Source organism: Dipodomys ordii, unplaced genomic scaffold (assembly GCF_000151885.1).
Source record: "Dipodomys ordii isolate 6190 unplaced genomic scaffold, Dord_2.0 Scaffold6, whole genome shotgun sequence".
Classification (NCBI taxonomy): Eukaryota; Metazoa; Chordata; class Mammalia; order Rodentia; family Heteromyidae; genus Dipodomys; species Dipodomys ordii.
The window spans coordinates 14,003,195-14,020,084 of NW_012267222.1; the positions used below are offsets into that span (position 1 = coordinate 14,003,195).

The 16,890-nt window shown below is 50.2% G+C and overlaps 1 protein-coding gene across 1 annotated transcript in view; it reads left to right on the forward strand.

The window, feature by feature from the left end:
• Window positions 1-1,597: 1,597 nt before the first annotated feature.
• Window positions 1,598-16,890, forward strand: part of Hmgcl (3-hydroxymethyl-3-methylglutaryl-CoA lyase) — a 17,301-nt gene continuing 2,008 nt past the window's right edge. The window contains exons 1-8 of the mRNA XM_013033842.1: window positions 1,598-1,678; window positions 7,782-7,865; window positions 10,072-10,179; window positions 10,753-10,848; window positions 11,571-11,719; window positions 12,334-12,397; window positions 13,807-13,995; window positions 16,398-16,523. Coding sequence (XP_012889296.1) covers window positions 1,619-1,678; window positions 7,782-7,865; window positions 10,072-10,179; window positions 10,753-10,848; window positions 11,571-11,719; window positions 12,334-12,397; window positions 13,807-13,995; window positions 16,398-16,523 — 876 coding nt within the window. The 5' untranslated portion in view covers window positions 1,598-1,618. The remainder of the gene's footprint in view (window positions 1,679-7,781; window positions 7,866-10,071; window positions 10,180-10,752; window positions 10,849-11,570; window positions 11,720-12,333; window positions 12,398-13,806; window positions 13,996-16,397; window positions 16,524-16,890) is intronic.

Sequence of the window (16,890 nt, forward strand, 5' to 3'; positions counted from 1 at the left end):
TATCAACCTACTGAGTAGCTAGAAGTACAAGTGTGCACCACCACACCCAGCTAGATATTTATTCTGTTACCAGGCACTAGTAGCCTACACCTGTAATCCTAGCTACTCAAGAGGCTGAGGTCTGAGGTTCACAGTTCAAAGCCAGCCCAGGCAGAAAAACCTGTGAGACTCTTATCTTCAATTCCCCACCAAAAAAAAAAAAAGAAAGAAACACCAGAAGTGTAGCTGTGATTCAAGTAGCAGAGCACTAGCCTTGAGCACATTAGCTCAAGGATAGTCCCCAGGCCAAGTTTATTTTTTTGGGTCCGGTCGTGGGGCCTGAACTCTGGGCCTGGGCGCTGTCCCTTAGCTCTTCAGCTTAAGGCTAGCGCTCTACCACTTGAGCCACAGCGCCACTTCCGGCTTTTTTCTGTTTGCTTATGTGGTGCTGAGGAATCGAACCCAGGGCCTCGAGCATGCAAGGCAAGCGCTCTACCACTGAGCCACCTTCCCAGCCCCCCAGGCCAAGTTTAAACCCTAGGACCAGCACACACACAAAAAACTTTTACTTTGCAAACTGCTTGACATATATAATAAAAATGTTGTTAATTATACTTTCTACTCTTATAAGTTTTCTTTATTTTCTATTACAGAATGTTGAGGGAAGTTGGCTCAGTGGTACAGTGCTTGCCTCGCATGCATAAGGCCCTGGGTTCGATTCCTCAGCACCACAGAAAAAGCCAGAAGTGGCGCTGTGGCTCAAGTGGTAGAGCGCTAGCCTTGAGCTGAAGAGCTGAGGGACAGCGCCCAGGCCCAGAGTTCAGGCCCCAAGACTGGATACACACACACAAAAAGCCGGGTGCTGATGGCTCATGCCTGTAATCCTAGCTACTCAGGAGGCTGAGATATGAGGATCATGGTTCAAAGCCAGCTCGGGCAGGAAAGCCCGTGAAACACTTGTCTCCTGTAAACCACCAGAAAACCGGAAGTGGCACTGGTACCTATTAAATTAATCCTAAAACCAATTAATGGGGCACAACCCGCAAAATGCTGTATTAGCCCCATGCTACTCAAGTGGCTAAGATCTGAGCATCACAGTCCAAAGCCAGCCCGGGCAAAAGTCAGTCTTCTCTCTACCAAAAGTTTGAGAAACTGTGGCTGAAGTGGTAGAGTGCTAAGAAGAAGGAGGAAGAAGAAGTAGAGGAGGAAAAAAAACTTCAGAAACATGGGCCCTGAGTTCAAGCCGCAGCACTGGTGTCTTCGTCTCTGGCCGTTGCATCTGCTGTCTGTCTGGAACGCTTGTCCAAGATCTACTCTGCAGACCCCTCGAAGGATGCTTCTCCCCGACGTTCACTGCCCGAGTTTGTGTCTTCCCAGACCGAACACGGGAGCCGGAGCCTGGCTTTCGGTCGGTCTGCGTTTTTTGCCCCTCAGGTTGTCTGGCATGCAACAAGCGCTCAGCCAATCTACTGGGACGGTAGGGATTGGGGCGAGGGCAACAACAACCACCACAACAACAACATCAACGGCACCACCACCCGGGGAGGCCAGGCGCGAACCCGGGATTGGAGCACGCAGACTCCGCCCAGGGGCGCGGCCACGCCCACTCCGGTCACGTGGCCGCCACAGCTGAGCCAAGATGGCGAGCGTGAGGAAGGTGCTGCCGCGGCGAGCGGTGGGCTGGGCGTCCCTCCGGGCTGTAAGTGCCGCGGACAGCGCCCTCCCCCTCCCCGGGGGCAGCGGGACGGTTCGGGGCCGGGGCTTGTTCGGCGGCGGCTGTCTGAGAGGCGGAGCCCGACAGCCCTTCCCGCCGCAACGAGCGAGGCCCCGACAAGTCTTTTGGACCCTTAGGGGCTGTGAGGAAACGGAGGCAGGCAGCGGCCGCCGTGAACGCCACCCTGGGCCTTCCCGCTGGCCCGGGCTCGTGGCGCCGGGCTCCCAAGTTCGTTGGCGAACCGCAGTGCTCACCTTCCAGGTCCCGCGGCGGGAGGAGCCTCCCGGCCCCAGCCGCTGCCTTCCCAGCTGCGGATGGTTTGGAGGACGCTGCGGGGAGCCGGCGCCGGGGGCCTGGCTGCGACCCCGCGCTGTTGTACTTTGGACGTGATCGACCGTGAGGTGGTGGGTGCCTCTCTGGCTCAGCGAGTGTAGGCGACAGCCAGCTGCTAACGGGTGGAGTCAGCCGTGCTAGGTGCACAGCTGTGCACCAGCCCAGTGGGTCAGCCACTTTCTAGGCCGAAGGACATAGTTATTTACTCTCTCCGAACGCCAGTTGTCTCGTCTGTAAAGTGGATTACGTTATCTCGGGGTGGTTTTGGAGAGTGAGAACAAGTAGGTAAAAGCATTTGGCATGCTGGGTTTTGGTTGTTTTGCTTTGTGTTTTGGGTTTTGGTTTGTTCGTTGGTTTTGGGTGGTTCTAGGCATCAATCCAGGACCTCAAATCACTTTACCACTGAGCTATAAACTCAGCGGGGTTTCCAGGAAGGGATTACTAGAAATTGGAGAAATTATATTCCCAAACATTGGTTCTCTTTCAGAAAACCACTTTAATGTCTCCAGGCCACTCACCTCACCTCCACCAATTAGTCATGTGGAAAATGAAGACCCTAACTTCAGCTTAGGAAGTTAAGAAAATTAAATGGGATAATAGAGATAATCCTCTAGATGGGAGGGGGTGGCATAATGAAAGTAGGAATCAGAACCAATCCAAGTCCCAGGCACTTTCCAGTTATGTGATTTGGGGGTAATCTTTCTGAGGCCCAGTTGTTTTCTGTCCTGGAGTTGGTGTAAGGATAACCCCCGCTATGCGTGTTCAAGTTAGTTTTGATGGAGATAAACCCGCCCATCTCAGGGCACTTTAGCTCAGAACCTAATGTGGTTACAGAGGGTCATCTCTGAGGGGGCTTTTTTTTATTTAACCAAGAAAATAGAAGACCAGAGCAAGGCAGGTAGGCAGCAGCAGTGGCCTAAGGGTTAGAAGCTTGCACTCTACAAGCCACTCTGCCAGCTTTCCAGTATTGCCCTGTGACCAGTGAGCCATGGAATCTTGGGATACTTTGTTTTTGGTGTCAATGGAATTGGGTGTCAAAAGGTTTGGGAAAAAACTTTTTTTTTTTTTGCCAGTCATGGGGCCTGAACCCTGGGTCTGGGTGCTGTCCCTCAGCTCTTCAGCTCAAGGCTAGCGCTCTACCAATGGAGCCACAGCGCCACTTCCGACTTTTTCTGTTTATGTGGTGCTGAGGAATCGAACCCAGGGCCTCATGCTTGCAAGGAAGTCATGCACTCTACCGTTGAGCTACCTTCCCAGCCCCCCCCTTTTTTTTTTGTCGGTTGTGGGACTTGGGCGACTTGTTGGTTGTGGGAATTCTGGGCTTGGGCGCTGTCCCTGCCCTCTTCAGCTCAAGGCCAGCGCTCTACCACTTGAGCCACAGTGCCACTTCTGGTTTTCTAGCGGTTTATTGGAGATAAGAGTCTCATGGACTTTCCTGCCTGGGCTGGCTTTGAACCGCGATCTTCAGATCTCAGCCTCCTGAGTAGCTAGGATTACAGGCGTGAGCCACCGGCGCCCAGCAAAACTTCTTTAGGCTTCAGATTTTTCCCAGCAAAGTGCAGATTATGATAGTCTCTACCTAATAAGGTTATGGAGAGGATAATGTGGGTTAGTATTCAAGCCTGGCAAATATTAAAGAATAGATTGTTGTGTTTAGGGGATGGTTGTTGTTGTTCATTTGTTTGTTTTTGTGCTGGTCTTAGGGCTTGAACTCAGGTTCTGGGCACAGTTCCTGAGCCTTTTTTTCTTTTTTGGTCGGTCATGGGGCTTGAACTCTGGGCCTGGGCGCTGTCCCTCAGCTCTTCAGCTCAAGGCCAGCGCTCTACCACTTGAGCTACAGCGCCACTTCCGGTTTTCTGGTGGTTTATTGGAGATAGGAGTCTCACGGTCTCTCCTGCCCGGGGTGGCTTTGAACCGCGATCCTCAGATCTCAGCCTCCTCAGTAGCTAGGATTACAGGCGTGAGCCACCAGCGCCCGGCTTCCTGAGCCTTTTTTGCTCAGAGCTACCACTTGAACTACAGTTTCACTTGCAGCCATTTTGGTAGTTAATTGGAGATAAGAGTATCATAGGGGGCTGGAAAGGTGGCTCAGTGGTAGAGTGCTTGCCTAGCATGCATGAATTCCTGGGTTTGATTTCTTGACACCACATAAGCAATAAAAGCCGAAAGTGGCACTGTGGCTCAAGTGGTAGAGCACTAGCCTTGAGCTGAAGAGCTGAGGGACAATGCTAGGCCCAGGGTTCAGGCCCCACGACCGACAAAATAAAATAAGTATCATGGACTTTCCTGCTCTGGCTGACTTTGAACCACAGTTCTCCTATCGCATGTGGCTCGATGGTAGAGCACCTGTCTAGCATGCATGAAGCCTCAGTATCACATTAACAGAAAAAGCTGGAAGTAGTGCTGTGGCTTAAGTGGTAGAGCATAAGCCTTGAGCAAAGGAAACTCAGGGCAAAAAATATAAATCTCAGCTAGAATTATAGGTGTGAGCCACCAGTGCCTGGCTCTTTGTTTTGTGCTGGCACTGGGGCTTGAACTCAGAGCCTGGGCACTGACCCTTAGCTGTTTTTTTGCTCAAGGACAGCACTCTACCACTTTAGGCACCACTCTACTTCCAGCTTTTTAGATGGTGAGCTGGTCCAAACTGGCTTTGAACCATGATCCTCAGATCTTAGCCTCCTGAGTAGCTAGAATTACAGGCATCAGCCACTGGTGCTTGACACTGTAAATCATTGTTGTTATACGAAGTGCTGTTATAGAAAACTTAAGTGAGTTTCAGTTTAACCTGTTTTATAAGTTTTATGTCCCCTCAACAATTATGTCATTTATTGAGCCCTATTGTGGCTTAGGGCCTTGGAAATAAAGCAGGGAACAAAGCAAGGTCTTCCGTCTCTGTGGCATAAGCCTGAAGTGCCCCTGGAGTAATGTTAGTGTTCTGTACTAGACCAACTGCAATAGGACATCTCTGGCCTTCCAGCTTAGTCACTGCCATGGGGAAGGAGACGTGTTTACCTAGATTAAATGTGGTAGAATGAAGTTTATTTGACAAGTTGTACTAAGGGTGAAAGAGGTAAAGAAGCCCATGTTACTTTGGGAGGAGGGGAGATTGGGACACATTTTACATAGAGGAGGCTTCAAGCTTCTAAGATTCTTTTTTTTTTTTTGTCTGTCATGGGGCTTGAACTCTGGGCTTGGGCACTGTTCCTGTGCTCTTCAGCTCAAGGCAAGTACTCTACCACTTGAGCCACAGCACAACTTCTGGTTTTCTAGTGGTTTATTGGAGATAAGAGTCTCACAGACTTTACTGTGTGGACTGGCTTTGAACTGTGATCCTCAGATCTCAGCCTCGTGAGTAACTAGGATTATAGGCGTGAGCCACCGGCACCCATTCACCCCAGTACAGAGGTCTTCCTGTGAACCTACCGCCACCACAGAACCAGGCTAACTGTTCTCAGTGATTGCTCTTCTCCTGGACAGCTGTGCCCTATGCATTATGGGTTGTTCTGTCACTTTAAGGAGCACTACCATGAAGCAGCCGCAGTGCTGGACTGGACAGTCAGGACGAAGGTGTGGAAACAAATGAGGCTCCCCAGAGTTTATAACCTCTTGGAGGAAAGGTAGCATCGGCATGCTCCCAGTGCTTTGAAGGAAATAACTATAGCCCTGAAATAAGAGCTGGAGGTGAGAGGGTGGGTGGATTTGCACAGGCTGAGAGTGGGGTGTGAGGAGAGTGGGGGGGGCAGACCCGCTCGGGGAGAGAAAGCTAGTGGAGCTGGCGCTGAGCACACTGCTTATGCTGGTGGAGAGGGGAGCAACAGGGGAAGCTATGAGTTCTGTGAGAGCCAAGTTGTACTGAGCCTGTGGCCGTGCAGTGAGTCAGGTTCCAGCTTAAGCAACAGAGCTTGTGCCATGCCTTTTATACAGAGTAAAAGGTAAACAATTATGTCACATGGAGAAACAAAAAGCACACTGGGTTTGTGTTTATTGTTTTTGGGGGGTTGTTTGTTTTTTTTTTGTGGTACTGGCAGTACTCAGTGTTTTCTTGAACCATGCCCCAGTATTTTTGCTGGTGGCTCAGGCCTGTAATCCTAGCTACTCAGGAGGCTGAGTTCTGAGGATCACAGTTCAAAGCCAGCCTGGGCAGGTAAGTCTGTGAGACTCTGATCTCCAATTAAATTACAGAAAAGCGAGAAGTGGCCCTATGGCTCAAGTGGTAGAGTGCTAGCCTTGAGCAAAAGAGCTCAAGGACAGTGCCCAGGCCCCAAGTTCAAGCCCCATGACTAACGAGAAAAAAAAAAAATCCCATACTAACCTTGCTTGGACTGGCCTCATACTACAACCTTGCTACCTCCCCAGTCCTAATAGCTGGAATTATAGGCATGCACCACCACAGCTTTGTTGTTTGTATGTTGTATGCTGGTCTTGGGGCATGTGTGCTGTTCCTGAGCTTTTTTGCTCAAGGCTAGTGCTTTATCACTTGAACCACAGCTCCACTTCTAGCTTTTTGGTGGTTAATTAGACATAAGAGTCACAGGCTTTCCTGCTGGGACTGGCTTTGAAACTCAGATTTCAGTCTCCTAAATAGCTAGGATTCCAGGCATCCTCAGATCTCAGCCTTCTGAGTAGCTAGGATTTCAGGCATGAGTCACTGGCACCCAGATGTTTCGTTTTTTGAGACAGGATCTTGCTGGGAACTCATCTAGCCTCAAAATCATCACTATCAGGGCTGGGAAGGTAGCTCAGTGGTAGAGTGCTTGCCTCACATATTAGGACCTGGGTTTGATTCCTCAGCACCACATAAGCAAAAAAAGCTGGAAGTGGCACTGTGGCTCAAGTGGTAGAGCACTAGCCTCGAGCTGAAGAGCTGAGGGACAGCGCCCAGGCCCAGAGTTCAGGCACCATGACGGACAAAAAAAAAAAACCACTTTCTTGCCTTGGCCTCTTTTTACAAGATAGGAAGGAAATGAGTTAGATGGACTTCAGGAGAAATTACAGAGTTTGGAAGAGTACTGAATTGGAAAAGAGCAAATAAGCAAATAAAGCCATTGAGTAGGCAGCTAGAAGTGGGTCTGGACTCTTTCAGGAGAGGACTGGCCTAGGAGCTCGGGCCTCTTGTTCTTTTCTGTTCCTGTCCCAAAGTACAATATTCTTTTTTTTCTTTTTTGTTTTTTCATGTTTGCTAGTACTGGGACTTAAGAACTTGGGGCAGTAAGCTGAAACTTACTTTTTCCTCAAGACTGGTATTGTACCACTTGAGTCATAAGAGTCCTAAGGAGCCCGTGCTGGTGGCTCATGTCTGTAATATTAGCTACACAGGAGACTGAGATCTAAAATTCTAAGATCTAAGGTTCAAAAGCCCACTTGGCAAAGACTCTGAATTAATCACCAAAAAATGGAAGTGGAGGTGTGACTCGAGTGATAATGAGACTTGAGTGAAAAAGCCAAGAGAGAGCATGAGGCTCTGAGTTCAAGGCCCAGGAATGGTGAGCAGAGTGGAGGGGAAGTTTCAAGGCATTAGGTGTCTTCAAACTCTAATCCCCAGGCCTCAGCCTCCTGAGTAGCTAGAGTTATAGGCACAAGCCACTGGCACCTGGCTTGCAATGTGCTTTTGATGTTAATACTAGAGGAAATTGCATATGCGTTGAACAGTGAGAAATACACTTGTTTCAACATTAGCCAAAAAGACCCATCCTATGAGAACCGTCCACAGAGAACTGTGACAATCTCTCTCACTTTTCTTTCCTCTTAAACAAAGGTCAGCACATCATCTATGGGCACCTTTCCAAAGCAGGTGAAGATTGTGGAAGTTGGTCCCCGAGATGGTCTACAAAATGAAAAGGTAAAGATGGAGACTTACAGAGATGCAAATTACAGACTTTTGATAAAATGGAATATTAGGAAGTTGTCAGTATAAGAATATGTAGGGGGGCTGGGAAGGTGGCTTGGTGGTAGAGTGCATGCCTTGCATGCATGAGGCCCTGGGTTTGATTCTCAGTACCACATAAGCAGAAAAAGCCAGAAGTAGTCCTATGGCTCAAGTGGTAGAGCTAGCATTGAGCTGAAGAGCTGAGGAACAGCGCTCAGGCCCAGAGTTCAGGCCCCACAACCAACAAAAAAAAAAAGTATGTAGGGCTGGGAATGTGGCTTAGTGATAGAGTGCTTGTCTAGCATGCCTGAAGCCCTGGGTTCAGTTCCTCAGTAGTACCATATAAACAGAAAAAGCTGGAAGTGGTGCTGTGGCTCAAGTGGTAGACTGCTAGCCTTGAGCAAAAGAAACTCAGGGACAGTGTGCAGGCTATGAGGTCAAACCTCAGGACTGGGGGGAGGGGGGGAGGGGAGAAAGAGTAGTGTTGGTAGCTCACACCTGTAATCCTATCTACTCAGGTATGTTGAGATCCTCTTTTTCTTTTCTTTTCTTTTTTTTTGGGTCCGGTCGTGGGGTCTGAACTCTGGGCCTGGGTGCTGTCCCTCAGCTCTTCAGCTCAAGGCTAACACTCTACCACTTGAGCCACAGTGCCACTTCCGGCTTTTTTCTTTTTGCTTATGTGGTGCTGAGGAATCAAACCCAGGGCCTCATGCATGCAAGGCAAGTGCTCTACCACTGAGCCACCCTCCCAGCCCCAGGAGACTCTTATCCCCAATTAACTACCTGAAAACCAGAAGTCATCCTGTGGCTCACAGTACTAGAATGCTATCCTTGAGTGAAAAAGCTCAAGGAGTGCAGGGCGCTGGTGGCTCACACCTGTAATCCTAGCTACTCAGGAGCCTGAGATCTGAGGATCGCGGTTCAAAGCCACCCCGGGCAGGAGAGACCATGAGACTCCTATCTCCAATAAACCACCAGAAAACCAGAAGTGGCGCTGTAGTTCAAGTGGTAGAGCGCTTGCCTTGAGCTGAAGAGCTGAGGGACAGCGCCTAGGCCCAGAGTTCAAGCCCCACGACCGACAAAAAAAAAAAAAAAAAGCTCAAGGACATCATCCAGGCTGCACACACACACACACACACACACACACACACACACACGCTGGGAAGGTGGCTCAGTGGTAGAGCGCTTGCCTTGCATGCCTGAGGCCCTGGGTTCAAGTCCTCAGCACCACATAAGAAAAAAGAAAAAAGCCGGAAGTGGCGCTGTGGCTCAAGTGGTAGAGTGCTAGCCTTGAGTTGAAGAGCTGAGGGACAGCGCCCAGGCCCAGAGTTCAGGCCCCATAACCAGACCCCCCCCCCCCAAAAAAAAAGTATGTTGTTGAGTTTAGGTAAAATAGTACATCTGTTTGTTTTTTGTGACAATCCTGGGGCTTGGACTCAGGGCCTGGGTACTCTGCCACTTGAGGCACAGCTCCACTTCTGGCTTTTTTGGTGGTTAATTAAAGGTAAGAGTCTTATGGGCTTTCCTGTCCCAGCTGGCTTCAAACCTCAATCTTCAGATCTCAGCCTCCCGAGTAGCTAAGATTACAGGCATGAGCCACCAGCACCCAGCTTAATACTCTTAATGGAAGGTTTGAACAGAAAGGTAACAGATTCTGTGTACTATGAATTGAGACTGAAGCATAATGTCCATGAGTGGGAATTCAGGACCCATAGGATCTGGTGAGCAACCAGGTGACCGGAGAAGGAAAGCAGTAGGCTGAGCCTTGTGAGAATAAAGTCCTGTGCCACCTGAGAACAGGAAAGAGGAGGATTGGGATACTTTGGGCCCTACGCCATAAGCCCCAGAGGCAAGAGTGGGAGTCATCTCTGCACATCTCTGCACATGCACGTTTGTTTACAGTGGGCCATAAATTAACAGACATTCAGTTCAGAGACAGTGTGCATGGCAGGAAAATGTGATTTCCCAGTAAATATGAACTCAAGTGAGAGGCTGCTTCCACCACAAGACCATTTATAGATGTGAAGACAGGCAAAGATTTCTTGTGAATTCCTGCTCATGTTTGGAGGCTGAGACTGAAGGGCTTGCTGTAGCAAAAGCCTTGAACTAACAGCAGCGCCCACTGAGGCCATTTCAGTAGCAGTGCTGCTATATCTTGTGCTGTCCCATCTTGCTGTAGAATGTTGTCCCTACTGCCGTGAAGATCAGGCTGATCGACATGCTCTCTGAAGCAGGGCTTCCTGTCATAGAAGCCACCAGCTTTGTGTCTCCCAAGTGGGTTCCTCAGGTGAGCTGCAGCCTCGAGTGGGAGCATGGGTTTCCACACTCTCTCTGAGAGGTCTTACACCATCCCTCGCACTGTGGGGCACTGAAGGGCATGACGTGGGAACTGCAGTGTGGATTCATTCAGGGGCCTGCCCCAATCTTAGCTTTGCTAAGATTTCTCCCCCTTGCATGTTGGAGGTGGTTGCTCAGGTCTCCTCTGGCCAAATGACAAGACTCTCTGTGTCTGTGGTTTCCATGTGTGAGATGGACAAGAAGGTTAGACAGATCCTGTTACAGAGAATGCAAAGAGTGGGTCCAGGGACTGTGCAAATGTTGGTGTGGTGTTAACACAGGGATGACTTATATAACTCTGACAGTGTTGGTCATATGAAGAAATGGGAGGTGTCATCCAAACCCCCAGGCCTCCCGGTCCTTCCACACTCAAGCAGATAGCAAAAGCCCTGGGCAGACTCAGCCCTGAAGAAGGCTTTTTCCAGGGTCTACAGAACAGAGACTTTGGTGAAAGATTGTTCTCCACCTGTTGAGATCTCTGCCTGCTTTGGTAATTACTTGACAATGACTTCTTCGGCTCCAGATGGCTGACCACACTGAAGTCTTGAGGGGCATTCAGAAGTTTCCTGGCATCAACTACCCGGTCCTGACCCCAAACATGAAAGGCTTTGAGGCAGCGGTAAGAGGCTCACTTGGTGGGGGCTCCTGGAATAGATGGAAGGCATTCGTCCCTGTACTGGGGTGTCCCTCTTCAGTGATGGCAAGCAGTCCTGGCCCTGCCACTGCTTTGTGATTACTCTGTGATCTTGACACGTACTTAACTTTTCAGAATACAGTCTGCCTATGCATGAGTGCTGATGAGTACCTTCACATGAGTGACCACCTTTGGGATAGTTCCAGAATGTGGAGTGTACACAGATACCTATCCAGTGCCTGACAGGAGACCTGTTATTACTGTTGCTGTTATCATTGGGGCTTGAACCCAGGGCTTTACACTCTTACTTGGCTCTTTCAGTCAGGGCTGGAATACTACCACCTGAGCCAGAGCTCTACTTCTGGCTTTTTGCAGGTTAATTGGAGATAAGAGTCTCCAGAACTTTTCTGCCAGGGCAGGTTTTGAATCTCAATCCTGAGATCTTAGCCTTCTGAGTAGGTAGATGTGTGAGTCACTGGCACCTGGCCTCTACTTCCCCCAGGAGCCCATCCTGAGCCAACATGACCTCCTTTATGTATGCCTTCTTCAATGGCCCGGTTTCCAAACAAGACCACATTCAGAAGAACTGGGGATAGGACGTCACCACATCATTTTATAGGGGCACAATTCCTATTATGTACATTTTACATTAGATACCCAATGTTCTTGAGGAAAGCTGAAGTCTTTCTTTGCCTGGGTGTTGGCAGGTGGCTGCCGGAGCCAAAGAAGTAAGCATCTTTGGTGCTGTCTCTGAGCTCTTCACCAAGAAGAATGTCAACTGCTCCATAGCCGAGAGCTTCCAGCGCTTTGATGGAATCATGAAGGCTGCACAGGCCGCCAGCATTCCTGTGCGTGGGTGAGTCAGCCCTCAGGCCCTGCCCCAGCTATCCTTCCCACCTTACATCATAAGCAGTTTTGACTTAAGTATCTGCGTCAGCCCAGGCCCCACATGTCAGCACCTCTTCCCAGGTAAGTATGGCAGAAGCCCTATAGGAAGCCCTTCCCTTGATTGTAAATGTGGCCGTCTCCACAGATGGCCCCCTCTAGCTGTTCCTGTCGCTTTTCCCTGTGTTTCTTCATAGCGCTCACCTTGCTCCTTGCTCGATTGCCTCTTTGTTGCCTAGTCCCAACCTGAAAGTGCTCTAGGACAGGACCCAGTTGGTCTTGCTCACTGCTCTGTGCTGGCATGTGAGTCATCTCAGCTAATTACTTGGCCCTCAGGCCAGCCCCATCTGGTTCTCACTGTTACCCACTCCTGTTCTCATCTTTGGTCTTTTGAGCACTGGCCCAGCTCCCTGCCATGGTTCTCTACTGCGTCTCCTAGTGCTTAGCCCCACTGCCTGCCTTGCTGCGCCACCACAGTGAGCTAGCCTTTTGTCCAGGCCCCGCGTCTCCTAGCTTCAGGTCAAGCAGCCACCCAGCTTCAGCCTGGCTGGGGGCATTGACACCATCCCTCCCATCTTCCCGCAGGTACATCTCCTGTGCCCTTGGATGTCCCTATGAAGGGAAGATCTCCCCAGCTAAAGTCGCTGAGGTGTGTGTCTGTGGGCTGCTTCGCCTGTCCCTGCTTGCACAGGTGCCCTGGTCATTGATAGCATCTGTCACCCAATTCCTTCATTAGGCCACCCCAGGCCTCACTTGATCTCTGCAGGCTCCCTGCTAGCCAGGCCTCTGCCCAGCCAGAAAGCCTCCATTCAGCTTTTAGTCCCAGCAGCCGATGACCATGCCTGATGGGTGAAGAGGTGACCTCAAGGTGGCCTGCCCAGGGTCCTCATAGGTGAGGGGCCACAGCTTTGGCACAGTAAACAGTGGCCACGTCAGGGGCTGGGAAGGTGGCTCAGTGGTAGAGCACTTGCCTTGCATGCATGAGGCCCTGGGTTCCATTCCTCAGCACCACATAAGCAAAAAGAAAAAAACCAGAAGTGGCACTGTGGCTCAAATGGTAGAGTGCTAGCCTTGAGCTGAAGAGCTGAGGGACAGCGCCCAGACCCAGAGTTCAGGCCCCACAACCAGACCCCCCCAAAAAAAAAAAAAAAAAACAGTGGCCATGTCAATACTGGAAAACTTAAGAAGGCGATTAGATTTGAGCAGTCCAAGCGCTCATGTCATTTTGCCCTCAAAACTTCACTGCTGATTTTTATAAGAGGGAACAGAACTTTCTGCCAGGTTAAAGATGGTGGAACAGTCTTACTTTTCCTTCCCTAGTACATGGAACATCCAAATAGGAAGAAGACCTACTCACTGAGAGGTTGCTGGGCCCAATAGTACCCTCACAATGCTGCCATTTCTCACACTAACCTTCCCTGCAAGCAGCCATTGTTCCTTCCAAAAGCAGAAATCAAAGCTCAGAGAGGTTAAAACCCTTAGCCCAACACAAGGACTTTCACTGAGCATCACATGACTCCAGAGGCCTGTCCCTCCTCTGTACCCCTGCACCTGCCCCTCCTGCCACCGCCCTTGTCAGCCCTTGTCCTGTTGGGTGCAGGGAATAGGGATGTCACCATGTCACTTATCTAGCTGGTGATTGGTAGGTGTCATCCTTGCCTCTTGCTTCGTACAGCCTTGTTCAGCAGCCAGTCGTAGGTGCCCCTCCTCAGGAGAGGCATCTGCTGCTGCAGCTGTGCCATGACCCAGGGCTTCTAAAAGTACTCAGTGGCATCCCAGACCCACCATTTCATAGCAGATGTTTTTTCAGGGATGAAGCTGAAGGACAGAAATTATGAAGGACTGAAGTCAGGGAGCAGAGGGCTACCCCTGTGGTTAGATCTATACCTGAGTCACCATTTCCTGCTGGGAAGGGTGAGGCTAGCACACAGAGTTGTCAAGAGCCTAGGACCCAGTAGGAATTTAGCACCCCAGACATGGAATATCTGCCTGGTCCCAGGATCCCTGCCCCCTTATTGGTGGGTCTGGAGCCCTCTAAGAGCCTGCTTGCCCCCGCAGGTTGCCAAGAAGCTGTACTCCATGGGCTGCTACGAGATCTCCCTGGGGGATACCATTGGTGTGGGCACCCCAGGACTCATGAAAGACATGCTGTCCGCTGTCATGCAAGAAGTGCCTCTGGCCGCCCTGGCCGTCCACTGCCATGACACCTATGGCCAAGCCCTGGCCAACACTTTGATGGCTCTGCAGGTAATCAAAGGTGCATTTGTGCACAGGAACACACACACATGCACACACACACTTTTCAGAGGACACAGGGATAAGGCCTGGGTTTTATTTAGGCAAGTTAATGATAGGCAAATTAGTGAGAATGTTTAGCAAGCCAGGTGTGGTGGCACACTCCTTTAACCAGCAGTTGGGAAGCTGAGGCAGGAGGATCACAAAGTTGAAGCCAGCCTGGGCTACACAGTAACACTCTATCTCAAAAACGGATTTGAAAACAATTCTCTTTTAATGTAGTAGAGAGATAAAGAGGAAATGGGGAGGGAGGGGAAGTAAGGAAAGAGAGGGTTAACTGGAGTGGAGGAAAAGGTCTTGAGAACATGTTCCTAGGCACGCAGTGGTACAACCTTTACAGTGGTGTTGCTTAAGAAATGTGAACCATGGAGCTCCAGTGGCGCAATCAGTTTAGCGCAATACTTAAACGTGAATCAGGGGCCAAGCTGTGGCCTACCAACGCACAAGGCTCCAATCCATTACTGTCACAACAATAATTTAAAACAACAAGCCGGGCGTTGGTGGCTCACACCTGGAATCCTAGCTACTCAGAAGGCTGAGATCTGAGGATTGTGCTTCAAAGCCAGCCCAGGCAGGAAAGTCCGTGAGACTCTTATCTCGAATTAACCACCAGAAAACCGAAAGTGGAGCTATGGCTCAAGTGGTAGAGCACTAGCTTTCAACTGAAGAGCTAAGGGACAGTGTCCAGGCCCAGAGTTCAGGCCTCACAACTGACAAAAAACAACAACAAAAACAATAGCAGGACTGGGAATGTGGCTTAGTGGTAGAGTGCTTGCCTAGCATGATGAAGCCCTAGGTTCGGTACCTCAGTACCACATAAACAGAAAAAGCTGGAAGTGGTGTAGTGGCTCAAGTGATAGAGTACCAGCCTTGAGCAAAAGAAGGTCAAGGACAGTGCCCAAACCCTGAGTTCAAGCCCCAGAATTGGCCAAAAAAAAAAGCGAAAACATGCTTCTACAAGCAAGTGCCAGGCACCGGTGGCTCACGCCTGTAATCCTAACTACTCAGAAGTCTGAGATCTGAGGATTGCGGTTCAAAGCCAGCCCAGGCAGGAAAGTCCGTGCATGAGACTCTTATCTCCATGTAATTACCAAAAAAACAGAAGTGGAGCTGTGGCTAAAATGGTAGGGTATTATCCTTGAGCTGAAGAGCTGAGGGACAGCGCCCAGGCCCAGAGATCAAGCCCCAAGACCGACCAAAAAAAAAGAAAAGAAAAGCTAACTTTCCTATCTGCCAACAGTTTGGGACATGAAGCAGGCAGGCAGCTCACCTCATATAGCCCCTGTTTGGGCTGCACCACTGGGTGGATAGAAGAGCAGTGTAGATTCCTCCTGACATAAAGCCTCTGCCCTGGAGTCAACCATTCTCAGATACAGAGTCTGCAGTGACTCCACAGGCTTCCATAGTCCCAGGAGCGAAGGCTAATGGAGCCAGCAATGGAATACTCATTGGAACTGAGAATATTGAGATTTCGGGGGCTAGAAAGTTGGCTTAGTGGTAGAGCGCTTGTCTTGCATGCCTGAGGCCCTGGGTTCGATTCCTCAGCACCACATAAGAAAAAAGCCAGAAGTGGCATTGTGGCTCAAGTGGTAGAGTGCTAGCCTTGAGCTGAAGAGCTCAGGGACAGCACCCAGGCCCAGAGTTCAGGCCCCACAACCGGACCCAAAAAAAAAAAAAAAGAATATTGAGGTTTTTGAGAAACTTGGAATTCTCTTTGTAGCTTAGTTAAGCATTGGTAATCTCCTGGACATGAATGTCCCCAGCAGCAGTACCAAGTGCCATCTAGGACATGAGCATTAGCCGAGCCAAGCAGCCTGGGAAATAGGATGGAGCCCTTGGGAGGTTAGTGACCCAGCTGTAAGAACAGCCACGTGCTCATGCACACACACACACGTAGAGATCAGTAAACAGCCAGCTGTAAGAACAGCCACATGTTCATGCACACACACACACACACACACACACACACATGTAGAGATCAGTAAACAGCCAGCTGTAAGAGCAGCCACATGTTCATGCACACACACACACACACACACACACACACACACGTAGAGATCAGTAAACAGCCTCTGAGGGTGGAGATCTCAAGAGTGGGAAGGATTAGTTGTGATCTAGAAGGGCTTTTCTCAAGAGAGGTGCCCTTTAAGCCAAGACCTGAAGGGTGAGGAGTGAGCCAAGATGGTGGAAAGGAGACCATGCAGGCAGTTCCTGGCACTAAGATGAGCACTGCCTCGGGTTTTTCACTGCTCAGAATCAGGCTGAAAGACTGATGACACAGAGGGGATTTCAGGCAGTAATCGATGGGAGGTCTCCAGGAGCATAGCCACGAGTCACCGTTGTTTTGTTTCCAGATGGGAGTGAGCGTTGTGGACGCATCTGTGGCGGGACTTGGAGGCTGCCCCTATGCACAGGGGGCATCAGGGAACTTGGCCACTGAGGACCTGGTATACATGCTCTCAGGCTTGGGCATTCACACGGTAAGCCCGCTTGCTACCTGGTGGCGACAGCCCAGAGCTGAAGGGGTGACACGTGAAGAAGCCCCCGGGCATGTGTGGGGTTGTGGTGAAGAAGGGGGGTGAGGGGGTGGGATGTTTTTATTGCTGAGGCATCAGGTGGGGTGAGCCTGGCCAGCGTCAAAGCACAAGAAAGCCAGGGTCTCAGAATAACATCCATAAGCCGGGCGCTGGTGGCTCACGCCTGTAATCCTAGCTACTCAGGAGGCTGAGATCTGAGGATCGAGGTTCAAAGCCAGCCCAGGCAAGAGAGACTGTGAGACTCCTATCTCCAATAAACCACCAGAAAACCGGAAGTGGCGCTGTAGCTCAAGTGGTAGAGCGCTCGCCT